We start from the raw sequence: 20,302 nt of genomic DNA on the forward strand, positions 1-20,302 counted from the left end.
TCACTTTCTCTATATCTACCATCTCAATGACAATCAAGTCTTTCAATTCAGTAGAAAAATCGCTCCTCTTCATAACGTAAGGTTCACATCCAACATCACGTTTTCTGTTTATACCTTTCTAAACCAGCACAGTACGGACTTTTCTCCATCTCTTTCATTCTAATTTTCACTGCTTGCCCTCCACCTGAATTTTGTCACCAGAACCACTTGATTGCAAACAACCTATTAGGCTTGAATCTTCAAAAGGTTAAGATTAGCTATGAGTATGGATGGTGAATGACACATTAACCCACACACATTATGCTGCCTTCATGAATCGATCAGATGAAGGTATCTCAGGAGACAGGAAGTGAAGCTAACATTGGATTCAGATGTGCCTTGATACCTTCCTACCTTTGAATGCATCCTCCGAAGACAGCGTTTTTAAAATTTCGGACGCAGCCTTAACCTCCTTAAACCCTGCCCTTGCAAGCTCATGTTAATCTGCCTCCACTTTTGAGTAAAACACCCACATCTTAAAGTCCAGTCAACAACCGATGCATAGAACCAATTCCCATCCTACATTTATTTAAAATAATCCATTACATTGGGATGTACATCACAATACAAAAAGATCTGTTGCTACTTTCGTTTTATTGCGACTTAAAACACTAAACTAAAATCAATAGTTTTAATCTTTGAATTTATTCTGACAAAATATTACAGAACTTTAATATCGGCCATTTATCAGCTCAAATTAGATTTTTGGTACTTCGGATTTCAACGATTGGCAGTTGGCTTGAGGTATCAGGTCTAGGGCCCTGTTTCGATCAAACCGCATCTTAATATCAGGTGGATCGGATTACAAGGGGACGACACTAAATACAGGTGTAAACAGTGTCTAAAACGTTTTGAGCTTCTCCATTTTTGACCACTTCCAGAGGTAGCTGAAAACATGTAAACGCTCATGCGGTCGTATGTGTTCGAACAGCCACTAAAGACCGCATACTCTCTGCCTACTGACCAAATGCACAAACCGTATGGGAAGTGCGCTAGCCACACGGGATTTAAACTTTGTTGGCTGAAGGCCAAGTTTGGTTTCGAAGATGAAAAATGTACCAAGCACAATGTTCTCTCACCATTCCTAATTTCTTACACACACTCGCAGCGTTCGTCCGGTCTTGCTGCTGCTCTCCGTATGTTTTTACGTCGTCTTCGTACGCTTTCATATGTAAATTGCATGAGCTTATTTTGTCCATTAGATTGAAATATCTGAAAAAACCCATACATTTACCCACCCATAGACCCTCCCCTCGAAGAAATCAGGACAGAAGTGGTTGAAAGCGAACAAAAGAGACAAGTCCACTTGTGATTTGATCGACCAAAACGCATCTTAATACCAGGTGTAAACAGGGCCTAAGTGGGAGTGAAATACTGGGACTCTGGTAGAGTAGAGAGAGGGAATATGAAGGTTTGGTTGCCATTACTGGTGAAGTAATCTCTTTGCATGAAAGCACCCAACTGGACATAATTAAAAGCCGCTGCTAGCTTTTCAGCACTGGTTCCCAGATTTGTTCTCTCATGCAGCTTTCTGATTGGTGGTTGGAATCAGACATTCGGCGCTCTCACACGCCATGGCGTCGCTGTGGCAGCCGCTTTCACACCACCCTCTGAGTGTTTTTCCCCTTTGTATTTCCCTGTATCACTTAATAATTCTTCCCCCCTTTTTTAACTCTTTTCTCCTCCTGTTTTTCTCCAGGAAACCTCAGCATGAGCAGAGAAAGGAGCAGGAGCCCAAAAGACCTCACATCAAGAAACCTCTAAACGCTTTCATGCTGTATATGAAAGAGATGCGTGCCAATGTGGTGGCCGAATGCACGCTGAAGGAGAGCGCCGCAATCAATCAGATCCTCGGCCGGAGGGTACGTATCTGATTCGCTGTCACGCCTTGGGAGATCACTTGCACCACGAGACTTCCTTCACGAAGGGGTCTATCGTAGTTAGCACTTCTGCCTAACTCAATTTAACAAGTACACCAACACACAAGCTGACGGTTCAGAAATCAGGCCTTTGGGCAGGTAGCTGGTTTAACAGTGTATTCCTCCTTTTCGGAATTGGAAAAAGAGGAACCGTTAAACATATTTAATGCTTTACGGCGGTTTGAGGCGGCTAGCCACAGCAAAGGACCGTTTTGCGGCGGTGTGGGGTAATTGCACCCTGACATGGTTTGAAGTAAAGCGCCGCTAAATTGGAACCAGTGTTTTGATATGAAATCAAAGTTTCATGTTTTTTTTTTTTCCCTTCCCTTCTCTCATCGCTGCATATGTTAATCTCTTCATCATGTTCCATTCCACCCCCAGGCACGCGCACACACACGCACACATTTACACGTGCACACACACATACACACACACTCACGCAACGTTTGAGTTAACAAGGATTTTTAGCCAAACGCCAGCACGCGTCTCTTTGGAAGGAACTTAAAAGTGCATGTCAGTAATTGACTACTTTTTTCCCTCTCTCTCTCTCTCTCTCTCTCTAATCTCCCTCTGCACCAAACAGTGGCATGCTTTATCTCGGGAAGAGCAAGCTAAGTATTACGAATTAGCCCGCAAGGAACGGCAGCTCCATATGCAGCTTTACCCAGGATGGTCTGCCAGAGACAATTATGTAAGTGTCCACACTAACACAATGCCTGAGAGTGAGAGTTGTGTCGTGTGTTGATCGCATGAGAGTAAATATAATTCTCGCAGTGAATGTCTTCAAAAGTGAAAAATATATGCATACTTACTACTGCAGAGGACACGATTCACAAGTCTATATTCTTTGATTTGTAGTACGAATATTAATCTTATGAAAAAACTTTTGTAAATAAGTAGGTTCTTCTTCCAGAAAATTCTAAAATCCTGTTCAAATATATAAATAATGAAAATAATTCACAAGATGGATAGCGATTTGTTGTATTTAATGAAAAAAAAAAAAAAAAAAACAACAACTTAGCCTTAACAAAATGGCTGATCATTGTTTTACAATGACTGCTATTGATGATTATTCAGATTGTTTGTTTGAAAGAGTTACATTAGGCATTACATAAAATGCGAGTAGAACAAATTTGTGTAAATTGTGCTTTTCTATAAATTATTGCATTTAATGTATATGTACAAATTTACAAACAAAGGGTTTTATGGCTGATTTACACACATTTATTCTGCTCGAGTTTTATAAATGAAGCCGAATTTGTGTAAATTGTACATGAATGAGGCCAATTACATCATCTTATTATAAGCATTTGTTTGTGTCAAAAATTTTGACGTGATGTGAATAGCCATTCTACTGAGTAACTGCCTTCAGAGTGTCGCTCTGTCACATACTGAACCTCAGTAAGAAAAGCTGGTGGTTTTCTGTAAAGGACAAATTGCTAACATAATGCTATAACTCAATATTATTAACTTTATACAATTATTCCTTTAGTTTGTACAAGTGTGGCAGATATCAAGGCAGTTAGCTGGTAGAATTCACATCCAAAATGTATGGTGTGAAGTTTTAACCGGCATAAATCTCACTCAATATGAAGTGCCAGAATGTGATGCTAAAACTAAAACCTGGCTTTCACACTAATCACCAAATGGAAAAGCAACAGGACTAAAAAGAAACACTTCAAAGACAGATGAACTTTCATCTCCACTTATATATTAGTGGTGGGAGCACACTTGTATTTAATAGTGCTAAGGATTCTGAGCGTATCCCTGCACTGTCATTGACGCTTCTACTGCTCTGGGCTTCTTGGTTCTGTCAGCCAGGGCTAGAATACACAGATTAGTGACTGAATAAGTGGATTATCAGACTTTACAGCAGGCAACCAAAGCATGGCTCATATTGGACTGCAAAATGACAGTGCGGCACTATCTATACCTATAGTCATCCTGCCAGGGGATTTTGGGTAAGCTACAAATCCTAAAGCAGTCCAGACTTCTCACTCTAGAGGAGTATTTGTCGTGTCAATTGGAGCAGGGGCAGATGTTTTATTCTTGTTTAACTTTCTGATTGGTGATTAGGCCATGCAATCCAGAAGAATTAGGAAGTGGTATTGGACCATTTTATTATTTGATTTGATTTTTTATTTTTATTTATTTTTATTTTTTATTATTTTATTATTACAGTTCATCTTAATGAGGAGTTTTTGGACAATTAAAGGTGCCCTCGAATGAAAAATTGAATTTATCTTGGCATAGTCAAATAACAAGAGTTCAGTACATGGAAATGACATACAATGAGTCTCAAACTCCATTGTTCCTCCTCCTTATATAAATCTCATTTGTTTAAAAGACCTCCGAAGAACAGGCGAATCTCAACATAACACCGACTGTTACGTAACAGTCGGGGTGTACGCCCCCAATATTTGCATATGCCAGATCATGTTCCCAACATTATGAAAGGCATTAGACAAGGGCAGAACGTCTGGATGTGCACAGCTGAATCATCAGACTAGGTAAGCAAGTAAGGACAATAGCGAAAAACGGCAGATGGAGCGATAATAACTGACATGATCCATGATAACATGATATTTTTAGTGATATTTGTAAATTGTCTTTCTAAATGTTTCGTTAGCATTTTGCTAATGTACTGTTAAATGTGGTTAAAGTTACCATCGTTTCTTACTGTATTCACGGAGACAAGAGCCGTCGCTATTTTCATTTTTAAACACTTGCAGTCTGTATAATGCACAAACACAACTTCATTCTTTATAAATCTCTCCAACAGTGTAGCATTAGCCGTTAGCCACAGAGCACAGCCTCAAATTCATTCAGAATCAAATGTAAACAATATAACAGTATACAATACTCACATAATCCGACGCATACATGCCGCATGCATGACGAACACTTTGTAAAGATCCATTTGAGGGTTATATTAGCTGTGTAAGCTTTGTTTATGCACTGTTTAAGGCAAGCGCGAGCTCCGTGGGTGTGGAGCACGAGAATTAAAGGGCCAGTAGCCCTGAATCGGCTCATTTATAATGATGCCCCAAAATAGGCAGTTAAAAAAATGAATAAAAAAAAAATCTATGGGGTATTTTGAGCTGAAACTTCAGACACATTCAGGGGACACCTTAGACTTATATTACATCTTTTTTTAAAAAAGTTCTAGGGCACCTTTAACAAATTTGCAAACATTTTATGCTTTTGTGGCGGCCCTTTAAATATTCCCCTGGCTGTTTTATAGGGAAAGAAAAAGAAGCGGAAGAGGGAAAAGATCCAGGAACCTGCCTCAGGTAAGACTCGGAAACCTTCTGTCCCTGCTGTAATTTGTTCTATTTTGTTAATGTACGCACTAACTTAGCTAATGTCACTTAGTTTGTGAAAATGGTGGCAAGTGGTTAATGATGGGATACCGCATGCTCAATATACGCTTTCACACAGCGAATTCCAACCATAAAAGGACATTTCTAAAGTCAACATGAACATTTATGAATTTAAGACTTATGGATGCCTGGAAATCCACAAGTCTGCAGTTTTACTGTTCTGTACATTTCTTTAATTTGTAGTTTTCACAACATTGTGAACGGCACACCCAACCACCCCATCTTTCCATCTTCTCCTCACAATTAAGTCTTTAGGATTAGTCTGTTTTAAAGTCCATGTGCTTCCTGCTTTGTTTTTATCTTTTCTGGCTATTTGCCCTTTTATAAATGCATTAGCAATGTATGCTTGTACATCTAACAGTTCAATGTATATCTGGCGCTAAGTCTAGATGATATAATTTAGAGTTGTGTGTAAATGGATAGTTAAATGGATAGTTCACCCAAAAATTAAAATGGCATCATTTACACTCCCTCATGATTTCAAAATGGATGTGACTTTTTCTTTTACAGAACACAAAAGGTGAATTTTTGAAGAATGAGTACTATCAAGCAAAAAAAAAAAATGCAATAAAGCTCTCTTTAAAATGTCCATATGACTAATTTGTGAATGGAACGTTCTTTTGAGTCAGATCTTTTCAATAAATCATTTAATCCAATTCACAAGAATCATACTGAATGACTCGTTCAGCACATTATTCTCTTTGTGTTCATTGGAAGAAAGTAAGTCATAAAGGTTTGAAATGACATGAATAAATGATGACAGGATATTTTCATTATTGGGTGAACTGTTCGTTTAATGAACAATGTTGATGTGTTAAATATGCCAGCAAAATGTTTGTTGGCCCTACAATGACAATTAAGACCAGAGATGGACTTATGTGTTACTTGGAGGCACATCCTGGTAATTAAAAGCTACGATTTCCTGCAGGTACAGGCCAGAGAATGAAAACGGCGTACATCTGAACAATGGTAAGAGCCTCTTCCATACCTCTGGTCTGATTATGATGTCGTAAACTCCCTATTTTCTAATGTGGTTCTTGGCGATCAGAAAAAAACATGAGACTAATCCTAAAGGCAAACCTTGAGTTCACCAATCAACCATTCACTGTTGTATTACGAAAGCTGTTGTTTGCATTGTGTGTGTGTGCACTATTGTTAAAGGGTTTAGTCTTCCGAACATACTGAGGAATAATTGTGACAAGTCATTTTTCTTTCCTAACTCTGTTTAAAGAAATTCATTACATCCCTTCTTCCTGTACACTGATGTGTGGCTTGTGGCATTGGGTGGTGTGTTAGTATTTTCAGAAGACCAATGCTTTTATCAAGAACAGTTTGCAAGCATACCACTTGTTTGAAAGATCACAGAACAGAATAATCTCGACAAAGTCGGCTCAGAACATCAAGTCCACACTATCAGGTTTCTTTCCTCATTCATTCCTTCCATCTTTAATATTTGGCATGCACCATCAACATACAATCTTGTGGCTCACGGCCATGTTGGACTGGCGTTTTTTTTTTTTTTTTTTTTTTTTTTTTTTTTGAGAACATTTGGAAACTGGGATGGTTTTGAAAGAGTCGACCCAGATGTAAGCTAACTCTTTTAGCATTCACCCATATGGCCCCCATGTGTTATCTAGCCAACCCTGTGAATGAATGAAACCCTTGCCAGCAAATTTGGCTTGCACTGTGCTTTTTTTTTATTTTTTAGTGATTAAACTCGCAAATGGCCTAAAAGAATTTAGTTCTCTGAACAAAGAAGAGAATCCTTACCGTCAGGTGAAAGTCTTTCAGCATCATGTGAGCAAGAAAACATCTATTTTCCCCTCTTATTATTAAGTCACCCCACATCCTGTTATTCCGCTTCTTTTTGTCATGAAAGCTGCGCAGATGTGACAAATATGGTCCTTCCCAAAAACCTTCGAGACAAAGGTTTTACGGTTGATCAGTTCACTACCCTGTGGCACCCGAACACAAATTGGACCGTTTCACACTCTTTCTTCTTTTTTCTCTTTCTGTGGGCTGCTATAGCTTTGAAAACGCAGCTAAAAGGCGCTCTATCTTCGATTCAGTAATTAGCAAGCTGGATATGGATGCCCCAGCTGATTCATCATGGCAGCCTTAAACTAATATACATAAAGCAGAGAATATTGCCACTGCTTGTCAATTTATGCAGATCTGACAGACTGAGGAACATCAAATTTGTCTTTATTTATTCACCTTACAAATGACAATGTACACTTTAAAACATTTAAATAAAAAGAGTTTGACAATTGACATTTTTGACAATTGATGGGATCATAATAACATATGCATAGTGCAAAAAATCCTATTTTTATTTTGCTTATTTTCCAGTTAAAATATCCAGTTAAATGACCTGAACAAAATAAATTTACCTTAAGCAACGCTACATAAGTTATTTGTATTGTTTAATTTTTTAAAAACAAATTTTGGGGTCGGTAAGATTTTTTTTTTTTTTTTTAAATGTTTCTGAAAGATGTCTGTTATGTTCACCAAGGCTACATGTATGTGATCAAAAATACAGTAAAAATGGCAATATATTGTCAAATATTTTTACACTTTAAAATAACCGTTATCTGTTTTGAATATATTTTCAAATATAATTTATTCCTGTAATGTCAAAGCTAAATTTTCCAGTCTTCAGTGTCACATGATCCTTCAGAAATCATTATAATATGCTGATTTGCTGCTCAAGAAACATTTCTTATTGTTATCAATGTTGAAAACATTGGTGCTGCTTCATATTTTTGTGGAAACCGTGATACTTTTTAAAAAATGTTTATTTGAAACGGAAATCTTTTGGAACACTATAAATGTTTTTATTGATCAATTTAATAAGACCTTGCAGAATAAAAGTATTTATTTATTATTATTATTATTATTTTTTTTTTTTTTTAAATCGTACTGACACCAAAGTTTTGAACGGTATTGCACATACTTTAAAAACAATTAAAATCTTATTTGAATCATTTTTAGATAATTTCCTGGAAAACAAGTAAAAGACTTCTTTAAGAAGTCTTTTATTTTGCAGTGTATCTATTACTATATTTCACAGGAATTCAGCCTGTATGTGTAAGGAATTCAGGATGGAGAATAGGGGATTTCTCAGGGAGAAAACAAGTAATTTGAGGTATTTTCATGGGTGTCTTTACCATTTTATTTTTGGGATGAAGGACAGGTTCGGTCTTTTTTTAGATGCCTCATGACACATAAGCCTTAACTCTGACTTGAAATAAAAATGTACATTAGAGTAATTTTAGGTTATAGAATTTTCTTCCTCGCACATCCCACTTTTCCTGCTCGTACAACATTTCCACATCCTCTTCTTGTTCTCAACTGTGTCTGTTTCTCAGATTTAGCTGTGAGAGCTTTTGTCTGACTAACCCTTGTGATTTGCAGGCTTTGAGATTGTTATCTGAGCTGGGGCATACATGCCCTCAGGGCTGTTACTTTTTGCCACTGTGCTTTTTTTTTTTTCATCAGGAATGGGGAAAGCCGTGTAACAATGGTGGTCTTTTAATGGAATCTGGCTCTGAAGATGTAGTCTTAGTCATTCAAAGAAGCCAAGGTTGTGAGTCACCACAGTCTGGCACATTTCAACTTGCTGCTTTGTTGCCACCTGGACATTGACTCTGTGTTACGCTGACTGTTCTGCGGCGTTTCACTTTTGATTTTTATAGCGACTCCATTCTTATTCAAGTTTGACGTTGTTGGCAAGCCCTGCATGAGGCTTACCGTACTATTGGGAGTGGTCGGCTGAAGGTTTGAAAGCTTTCAGTGTTCCAGAGGTTGACAATAGTGGAGCAGTGTGGGAAGCCATTAGAGGTACTGGCCACTTTGGAGTTCATAGCCTGCTCTGTGAAGCAAGTGCTGTTGGACAGCTGTGCCCGAATTGGGTCGTCTTTGCCCAGCTCTATGTCTGTGATGAGTGAGGCCAGAAGTCAGATGTCAGCCTTTGATGAAAAGACATGAGAGGGAGAAACTAAAAGTCCCTTGTGTGCTGATGAGAGCGCCTTGTCTCTCTTCTTAATGTCCACTCTGCCTCAAGCCAGTGAATGGCAGAATAACTGATACCCTTTGTGCCTAAAAATCCTTTCAATTTATAGTAAGCTGGAACTGAGTACCTTGAGTTGCTTTACCAGAAGTTTTTGGATTGGAAAGGTTTGGACCTCAACTGGACCTGGGTAAAAACATGTACCTTGAGTTGGGCAGAATTCAAAGAATTGTTTCCCTTTCAGTCAATGAGTGTAAATTTGAATTTAATTGGCCACACCATGCTCAGGAAGTTGAACTGAAATTTAAATTCAACAGACAAGAACAGGGATTTTTCTGAATTTACTCTGGAAAATGGGAAAGTGTTCTTCTACCCTATTCCAGAAATCATAATTTATCAAGTATGGTGAAATATATAAACAATACAATACAGTACAGGTCATTTCCAACTCCTGTTTGTATGGCTTATAAACATTTAAATTTCAAGAGTTCTTAAAGGGTTAGTTCACCCAAAAATGAAAATTCTGTCATTTATTACTCACCCTTATGCCGTTCCACACCCATAAGACCTTCATTAATCTTCAGAACACAAATTAAGATATTTGAGTTGAAATCCGATGGCTAAGTGAGGCCTTCATAGGGAGCAATGACACTTCCTCTCTCAAGATCCATAAAGGTACTAAAAACATATTTAAATCGGTTCATGTGAGTTCAGTGGATGAATATTAATATTATGAAGTGATGAGAATATTTTTGGAGTGCCAAAAAAACAAAATAACGACTTATTTAGTGATGGCCGATTTCAAAACACTGCTTCATGAAGCATCAGAGCACAGATGAATCAGTGTATCGAATCATAATTCAGATCGCGTGTCAAACTGCCAACGGCTGAAATCACGTGACTTTGGCGCTCCGAACAACAGATTCGACACACTGATTCATTATGCTCCGATGCTTCATGAAGCAGTGTTTTGAAATTTTGAAATAAGTCGTTATTTAGTTTTTTTTGGCGCTCCAAAAATATTCTCGTCGCTTTATAATATTAATATTGAACCACTGTACTCACATGAACTGATTTAAATATGTTTACCTTTATGGATCTTGAGAGAGGAAGTGTCATTGCTCCCTATGGAGGCCTCACGGAGTCATCGGATTTCAACTCAAATATCTTAATTTGTGTTCTGAAGATTAATGAAGGTCTTACGGGTGTGGAACGGCATGAGGGTAAGTAATAAATGACAGAATTTTCATTTTTGGGTGAACTGACCCTTTAAAGGCCCACTAAAGTGCCTTAAAACGCGCAGTATTATTCAATGTGTTGACGTAATCTCCACTGAAACAGGAAGACAGGGTGGGACATATCGAACAGCTCCTCCCCTTTTTTAAAATAGCCAATAGCATTTCATTTAAATCACAACTCAGCCTGCTTCTCCTCCTAAACTTTTCCATATCGCTTTAAAATATAACATTCTGTGCAGAACTCAAATGGGTCTGATGTGTTTTTAGGTATGCACTGACTCACACATATGATCTGCTCTGTGCTGTCGTCTCTCTAAACCGGAGCAGACTGTGTGTGTGCTGTGGTTCGTGTGACACTAATGCGAAACCAGACTTCATTCGCCCCAATGGAAAGCATATTTACAGTCTGAATCATTCCTGATCCCCTATATAGTGCACTATGTGCCATTTATCATGTAAAAAATAATAAATGTGTGAACAAGTGACTGATTTTAGCCGTAGCTTTAGCATCTATTTATAATGTAGGAGGCGGGACGCTTTAGATTCTAGAGAGCATTTGATTGGACAGAAAATCTGATGAGAAGCTGAAGTGCAGCATGATGTCATCAAAATCGATGATTCGTATTGAACGGAAGTGAGAGACTGTGAGTTTATATCTTCTAAATGTGAATTTTGACATTGTTTTGGAATACACTAACTTATAGATAACAGTAAGACTAACGTATTCATACTAAAAGCCAAAAAACCTCCATTTTGATTTCATGGGGATTTTTAAACTCTCAAACAAAAAATAAATGAATTTATTTCAATTTCAATTTATTTATCTATCCATCCATCTATCCGTCTTTTTTCAAAACTTTCAGACAAGACTTTGTGTTGACATACATTGTTTCTAGTTAAGAAGAAGAATTGTATGGATTCATTCTGATTTCAGTTAAATTGTGTTCCTCCTCATTCAGATTGGAACTGCAATACTGCATTCTGTTTCCTACCTCGATTCAAATTCAGGATCTGAATTGAAATTTAAAATGAATTCTCAATTCAATTCTGCATGACGCTTAACCCTCGAGTATGACTGTATGAGTCACTTACAATAAACTGATTAATATTACTTAGGGCAGCGGAAACCCAGAGGTTTCCTTCCATGTATTGCTGCCAAGAAACTCTGCAGCGCTATAAAAAGAGTTTGGGAGTTTTGCCGGTATGTAGGTGCAAGGAACAAACATGCAGAAATTGTTGTATTGAACATGCGAAATGCAGATCACCCCCATCAGATCTTTGGTTTAGATCTTTGGAAGGTTTCACACGTGTCCAGATGTAGACCTACTGTAGCACGGCAGCAAGCAGCAGAGGATTCAGTAAACTATGTGGCGTCTACTACGTTTCCTCTCCCCTCGATCTCGCTCTTTCACGCCCCAGCCGTCGTCTGCTCTTTTCTGGAGTTCCTCTCCTAGGGAGTAAATCTGGCTCCTATTGTGAAAGCAGGCGGAACCCCCGCTCCTCTTCCCCCATCCCTCCCTCCCTCCCGCTGCTGACTGCGAGCGGTGGCGAGGCCTTTGAAGCGGCCGGGCGGTGGAGGGGAGCAGTCATTGTGCTGCTCTTTGATAGTGCCGCCCTGGCTTGCAGCTCAGGCTTTGCAGGAGCACGTAGTTCCCGGGCTCCCATCCCACCGCTCCTCAGATGTGGGCAGACCCCACTCAAGCCTTCACCCTTCTCGTGTCCCCTACCCTCACCTGATGCTTTTTCTTGTTTTAAGGGTTTTATTGAGGTGAACATTCTTTGGTCTGCCTTTTTAAAGAGATCGAAGGAGAAAGGCCCCAGCCACGGTTGGTTTGCAGTTATACAGACGTAATTGTGTAGGAGTTTTTCCCCTCTTTAATGTTACTGTCTCAGGGCCAAAGGAAGTGCTGACTGAACGAAGTGGTTTGTTTAAATCAGATTTTTCATCCAGGTGCTGTTTTTATTACTCAAGCCGGGGATTTTTGAACCCGTCCTCCTCCTAACAGATCATTGGTTATAGTGCCTGTTGAATTTTTATGGACTTCTTGAAGGACGCTGCCAAACCAGAAACGAAGCCAAGTGCTACAACACAAGGTCACTGGTCCAAAGTCAGTTTGGTGTGAAAGTGGACCTTTTCAGCTGACTAGGCTTAACACAACCCAGATTTGAGCTCTTCGTCCATACTCGCGTTCCCTGCCAGTATTTCATTGTAAAGCTTTGAACCTTCTCCAATTCCTTACGTACAGCTAAGGGCCTGTTTACACCTGGTCACTTCATGTGTTTTTACTGAGATATATATATTTAATTCCCCTGCTATATGCAAATTTAACAGAGTTCACGTCAATGAAAGCAACAGATATGAGCTGCATTTTATTTATCAGCTAATTTCAAGATCAAAGACCATAACAGGACAGAGAGCGGCATCAGCGCTGGTAAGATCATTTAGTCTCACTACTTAAAGGCACAATATGTAAGATTTTTGGACAGGTGAGCAACTGTTTGAATACATTCATACACAAAAAACTAATCATTGTTATATGTATAGCTCAAAACAGGATGTCTTATTGTTTAAATCTCATTTTCTTGATTTACAGCGAGTACCATGTTTTACCATGCCTAATATCGATCTAGCTTACTGTAGTGTTCATTAAGTGTCTCACAGTAGCCGCCGAGCGAACGCACTATAGTAGCACTATAACAACTTTCAACACACAAATGATTATCTAATATGATAAACAGCGCTGTGTACCCCATATACGCATGACTTGAAGAAGTGGAAGCGGCTGTGCTATCGAGCCTTGTGTTGTTCTTGTCTTGTCGGATTCTCTTCCACCAGCTGCAGAAGTGAAGACAACACCTACCATCATTCCGCAAAATCAAGATACACCTTTGTTTTGAATAAGCGACCTCTAGTGGTGAAAATTACATATTGTGCCTTTAATGAAGGTGATTGTATGTTGAGTATCTGCTATAACATGTTATTTAGCCTATGACACGCTCTAACACATTTATTTTTTGCAATATTGGGAGGAGTAAAATTTACATATGTGGTTTCAACAACCAGATGCATTTACACTTGTCCAGTTCCATCTGGAATTCCTCTCTAACCACCTCTGGAAGTGGTTTGAGTGATCGGATTTAAATCCGTCTCGAAAGCATTTTCGAGGGCATTTACAACTAGTCTTTTACTTTTTGCTGTTACAAATCTATGGACCTCTTTGCACATCCTTTAGCCCTGTCCCAAATGGCACACTTTATATGCACTTTCAGGCTTGTGGACGTGTAGCATTACGTCAGGAAAGTACAGACTCGTAGGAAGACCGCAAGTGTTTAGGGTGCCATTTGGGACAGGGCCTTTGTTGTCATTTTCACCCTTGACTTCCACTGTTTTTATAGGCACACTGAAAAAAAAAAACAGGATATATTTACATGAGATGTAATACTTCTTTTTTTTTTTTTTTTTTTTTTTTTTTTTTTTCAGTGAATGTATTTTTAAAGGTCCCGTTCTTCGTGATCCCATGTTTCAAACTTTAGTTAGTGTGTAATGTTGTTGTTAGAGTATAAATAAAATCTGTAAAATTTTAAAGCTCAAAGTTCAATGCCAAGCGAGATATTTTATTTAACAGAAGTCGCCTACATCGAACGGCCAGTTTGGACTACATCCCTCTACTTCCTTCTTTAATGATGTCCGCCCACAGGAATACACAAGAGTTGCGTTTGTAGAGTGTGTTTGTCGCCATGTCGTCGAAACGCTGTTATTTTCATCCCGCAGTCCAATCACCGGGTCTGATAGAACATCTTCATAGAACAAGGAAGTCATCAGCCCGTTTTTATGACAGTGGAAACAGCGGTATACAGATAAGTAAATTATGTGAAAAATACTGTGTTTTTTTACACGCGAAACATGAACACATGTTATATTGCACACTATAAACACAATCAAAGCTTCAAAAAACCACGAAAAACGGGACCTTTAATTCATAATGCATTTTCTAGAAGCAATTTTTTTAAAGATCCTGTTTTTCATAAATTTTATTTTATATAGATTTAGATTTTTTTTTACTTGAGAAAAAATGAAACATTTTTTACAGCGCAGTAAGATAAAACATTCACATAATGCATTCTCTGTAGAACTCAAAAAGTCATAAAATATTTTTTATTTCAAGGATTTTTAGACATTTTTACTGGAAATTAGCCAAGAATACTCAATAAGAATTTTTTTATTTTTTATTTTCCTTTATCATTGACTATTTTCGAAAGCAATTTTCCTACCGTTAGTGCTGCGTCCTAGTGAACTCACCAAACTCAAAAGTGCAGCCCACTATCTCCAGCTTTTCAGAACAATATTTTTTTCCTGGTCTCCGACCACTTCAAGCTACCTTCTCTGGTTTTTGGGGAAAGGGAAGGGTTAGACCGGGGGAAAGGAGGTGTGTTGGTCCCAGCTGCAGGCTTTTTTGATTTGCCCCAGGAGGTGAACGGGCCAATTGAGTGACACAGGGCCATGCCTGTTATCTTAACCTCCCACACTTCAAAGAACAGCCTCACTACCGCAGAGTGAGCCGAAGAGAAGGACGGATAGAGGCTGGCCCTCGAATACAGAGGAGCGTTTCATTTCCTGCGAGCAGGGCCTCGACATTCCACAGCGCAAATGGGAAGTAGCTCTTGAATCCCTGCGTTTGTATCGGAGAGGACTGTAAAGCGTGGCCCGACGGCACCGTCCTAACCTCTCCAAACACCCCGACTCGCCCCCTCCCCTTCCAACAGGAGGCTGGCGGGGAAAGGCAGGAAAGCATGCCAGCCTTTTTCATCTGCGGCTGGGAAGGAAAACGCTCTCCAGGAAGGGGGCGCAGGGCACAGGGAAGCTTTGAGATCATGGGATGAAAAGGGTGGGCATGGGAGGTAAATAAAAGCGTCCCCCCTCGCTTTATTTTGTGACTCTCTTTCTCTCTCCTCGTTCGGCACCAGGGTCAGATCTCCCTGGAAAAGTAGTTGCCTTTCATCCACATGTGGTAAAGCCGTCCACATGGGTGTACGAGTGTATTTATGTGTGAAAGTGGTCCAGGGTGGGGTTGTGGAGCAAAACTGACATCTCACAGAAAAAGGTTGCGTTCGACCTCCGCTCCAGGGAGGAGCCCGCTACTAGTCTTGCATTTTATCCGTCTCTCTCTTTCTCTCTCGCTTTATCCATCAGAGGTTTGCTCCTGTATTCCTGCTTCTCACTTTGATCAGGAATTCCATTTGATGCACTTCTGAAATAGCCCCATACAGCTTGTCGACCAAAATAGTCGGTTACATTTAATATTTCACATCTCAAAAGGGATTCTGATTGGACAAACAGTTTGTGATGGAAAAACTTTGGGTTTAGAATGCGATTCTTGGTTAATGTTGGATGTGGGGATTTTTTTCTTTCTTTCAAAATGGCATGCTACTAGGGGACGTTTTTGAATGTGCCAATTTGTTTGCTCTGTCCTAACGTGCAATACACAAATCTTAATGCACGGGGGAAAAAATCAGAAATTGGTCTAAAATAGATCTCAATGTATTTTGCAAAATTCTTATATGTTGTCAAAGAGAATATTCATGCACAAAATGTACTTGAGACTGTACAGTTACTATGAATTGTGACCAGTGTTGGGGAGTAACTAGTTGCATGTAATGGAGTTGCATAATTTAATTACAAAATAAATGTAACTGTAATCAGTTACAGTTACTGAGAAAAAATTTGTAATTTATTAGTTACTTATGAAAAAGCTAGGATATATTGAATAATATTAATTAGTTTAATTGATTTCTTTCGTAAATTGCATTGACTGCTCTAAAATATGAGACACCAATGTTTCAGGAGTTTAGGACACAGAATAGGACGCATACTGACTTATTCAGTAACTGAGTATTTCCTATTTGGGTTTATGTATATGCTTTATATGCATTAAATGTTTGTTTTTCTAAAGAATTGTTAAATGCCAGTGATTTGATCTCAAAAATGAGGTGTTAAAGTCCGATTTTGTGTTGGCTTTGCTTTACAATTGAATCACTGTAATCTTAATTCAAGTGATAACACTGATTACTGTCAGACTTTCAAAATCATTCAAGTACTACTGTAAGGTTAACCCCGCCTGGTTGTAATGTAATCAGTTACAAAATGATGTTTTGTAATGTAATCAGTTACATTACTTTATGAAGTAATCGGAATATTTACATCTTCTAACCTTCACAACATTGATTGTGATATTTTGATTATGATTTATAATAATAAAATGGTAATGTGCCTAATATGTTGCACATCTTAAATGTGTATATATGATTACACTTTAGATTAGGGTCCAATTCTCATTATTGATATTATTATTATTATTATTATAACTATTAACTATGATATTTGCCTCAATAAACTCCTAATTAATGCTTATTAATAGTTAGTAAAGTAGTTGTTAAGTTTAGGTATTGGGTGGGATTAAGGGATGTAGAAAATGGTCATGCAGAATAAGGCATTAATATACTAATTAATAGTGAGAATCAAACCCTAAACTAAAGTGTTACCATATATATACATATAACTTTTTAACATCTAACCATGTTTTCCTCTCCATTTGTGTTCCACAGGAGGAAAACGGACTTCTTTTTCCTCTTGCAAAGCAAAGACAGCAGCTACAGGCCCCCTTTTAGAGATGGAAGCCTGCTAGACTCCTCAACCTTTCACCCCTCCGTCACCTCTTGACCCCTGCGGAATATCCAGAGGGTCCCGGTCCTTGAATCTGCTCCTCGGCTGCAGGCGCTGCTGTAGAGACGATGAACTGAGAACAGACAATCACCAACACAGGCCCTCACGCAGACCCGTGAATACTCGTTTGAACGTTCCTTTTTTGTTTTTCTGTCCTGAATTCACTCCCGAAGCCGGAGGCGTTGCACTGATTATGTTCCTCGACCGTTTGTAAAGCGCACATACGGCCACATGTAAACAAACACACACGCTCCTACACCTGTTCCTAAGTTATTCTAAGTTATTTGGCACCTTTTGTGCGTTCACTAAGTCACTCCCTCACTTCCTTTCGCGCCCCGTAAAATGTAGCATCGCGGGGGCCCAACACGCCTCACAACGTTCTATCGCAACAGTTTAGGGATCACACGTTCCCTTGGAAACGGTCTCCGTAGGTTGCGTTTTGCATTTTGACACATTGGTGCAAAAAAGGGTCGATGTTTTGATTTTTCCTCAACATCTTGGGTTCAAGTTTATTTTGAATGCTTTGTTTTGTTCTTCTTTATTTTCATTTCTCGGTGTATATTTTAAGTGATTTTTTTTTAATCATTATTTTATATATATATATATAATGGTATATGAAAATAAGCTTGGAGACAGGAAAGCCATTTTTCTTGTTGAAGCGTCTTGCAGAAATAACATTTGAAAGTCTTCTTTTTGATAACTATTTGTAACGGATATTGACTTCTCAGTCTCTACTTGCGCAGATGTAAAATAATGCTCAATGTGTACTTTTTAAAAAGAGATGTCTGGATGTCACTTTTCTTGGTATTTTTGCAGGCAACATTAGGACAAAGGTGAAAGAGTAGGTACCCAGAGGCCTATATTTTATTGATCTAAATTGTCAAATGAAGCAGATATATATCTATATATATTTACCCCAGCACTTGGCAGTCTTTCTTTAATTGCAATGTACCTCTGTCTCTCTGGTAGGTAATAGAGTGGTCTCTTACCATGTTTATTCCATGCAAACATTTCCACATTTTATTCTTTTTAATTATTCTCTTTTAGCATTTTCAGATGATGTTTTTTTTACATTCATTGTCATATTTTGAATCGTTAACTTGGTGTAGCATTTTGCTTCCAAGTGCTCACATTCGAACTGTTTCAACATGTCTTTTTTTATGAAAATAAATAGGCATCTTTGACTGAAAATTTATTGCAGTATGTTTATTTTATTATACACAGACATTTTTCTCTGTATATGTAGAGAGTGCATTTCTACATCCTACAAGAAGCATTATAGAATGTATCCTGTGGATCTCTGGGGAAACTTCAAAAGGCTTCTTAAAATCAACGAGAAATAAAATGCAGCTAGTGTTCATTTTAATATGCATTTGAATATTCATTCGGCCTTAAGTACATGATAATAAGGGATGATTTGCAATATAGCTAAAAAAAAAAAAAAAAATTAGATGGCCATTCATTATGCTCCTTACAAATGCTCAAATTGGGCGTGTAACATTATATAAAGCATGATTTTAATCGCAGAGTCTTTCAGTAGGCATGCTGAATGCAATGGCAGATTCACTATGACAGCATACTGTGTATGTAAGATGTTCTGCATAAATGTTTTTAGTATCAGTAAAGCTCACCAAGTTGCCGTCAACGTACTACAGTGCCACCTTATGCATGAAATGCCGCCATCTTAGTTATGAACATTTGGTGTTTGTACTAGTAAGTTCCCAACCCAAACCTAAATATGAATACCAGCTACATTAAAATGTAATTGTTACCATGTTTAAGTCGTTCTTGATAAAATGCTTGTCATTTCAGCCTATATGATTCATAGTTATAATTAGTAACAGTCTTTTGTTCTGTCTTGATGCTTTTCTATGGGTGTTGTGTTCATGTTTGGCAAAAGTGTTTTTTGGTCTCATTAAGGATAAATTTGTTGCAACAACTGAACTGGCTATAAAGAGCAATGTATATGGTTGGGCGCCATCTACCGGACGAAGATGAAATAAACACATGACTGCCTCATTACCCTACTACTCATATTAATCTGATAAATCACCTATAGTAAACTCTCTGAATGTAAATGAATAAAAAATATTGAATTTGTCACATGAGCTCGTCATTTACATGCATTTATTCAAGGCAAAAAGCATTTTACAACGACTAAACGCTGAATGCTGCAGTTTCGGTTTTAAAAGTGTTAAAGGGTTACACAAAAATGAAAATTTTGTCAGTTATTACTCACCCTCATGCCGCTCTACGCCTGTAAGACCTTCATTAATCTTCAGAACACAAATTAAGATATTTTAGTTGAAATCCGATGGCTCCGTGAGGCCTCCATAGGGAGCAATGACACTTCCTCTCGCAAGATCCATTAATGTACTAAAAACATATTTAAATCAGTTCATGTGAGTACAGTGGTTAAATATTAATATTATAAAGCGATGAGAATATTTTTGGTGCACAAAAAAACAAAATAACGACTTATTTAGTGATGGCCGATTTCAAAACAATGCTTCAGGAAGAATCGGAGCACAAATGAATCAGTGTATCGAATCTGCTGTTCGGAGCGCCAAAGTCACGTGATTTCAGCCGTTGGCAGTTTGACACGCGATCCGAATCATGATTCGATACACTGATTCATTTGTGCTCCGAAGCTTCCTGAAGCAGTGTTTTGAAATCGGCCATCACTAAATAAGTCGTTATTTTGTTTTGTTTTTTGGAGCTCCAAAAATATTCTCGTCGCTTTATAATATTAATATTGAACCACTGTACTCACATGAACAGATTTAAATATGTTTCTAGTACCTTTATGGACCCACAATAAAATGTGATGTAGTAGGTTATTTGATGTAGTAGGCTACATTATAGAATATTGCTCTATAACATAAACAATATATATATAAATATATATATATATATATATATATATATATATATATATACACACACACATCTTATGTGGTTTAAACTTTCGTTTTAAATTCATATACAAT

General features: G+C 38.1%; 1 protein-coding gene across 3 annotated transcripts in view; it reads left to right on the top strand.

Moving 5' to 3' along the window:
* lef1 (lymphoid enhancer-binding factor 1) overlaps window positions 1–18,503 on the top strand; it is a 52,307-nt gene extending 33,804 nt beyond the window's left edge. For 2 of the 3 annotated variants that reach the window (XM_048196284.1, XM_048196285.1), the window contains exons 7-11: window positions 1,739–1,901; window positions 2,542–2,649; window positions 5,203–5,251; window positions 6,270–6,310; window positions 17,195–18,503. In XM_048196284.1, coding sequence (XP_048052241.1) covers window positions 1,739–1,901; window positions 2,542–2,649; window positions 5,203–5,251; window positions 6,270–6,304 — 355 coding nt within the window. In that variant the 3' untranslated portion in view covers window positions 6,305–6,310; window positions 17,195–18,503. The remainder of the gene's footprint in view (window positions 1–1,738; window positions 1,902–2,541; window positions 2,650–5,202; window positions 5,252–6,269; window positions 6,311–17,194) is intronic. The other variant, XM_048196286.1, reaches the window with a different exon arrangement.
* The last annotated feature ends 1,799 nt before the right edge of the window (window positions 18,504–20,302 follow it).

The sequence above is a fragment of the Megalobrama amblycephala genome, linkage group LG7 (assembly GCF_018812025.1).
Source record: "Megalobrama amblycephala isolate DHTTF-2021 linkage group LG7, ASM1881202v1, whole genome shotgun sequence".
Lineage (NCBI taxonomy): Eukaryota > Metazoa > Chordata > Actinopteri > Cypriniformes > Xenocyprididae > Megalobrama > Megalobrama amblycephala.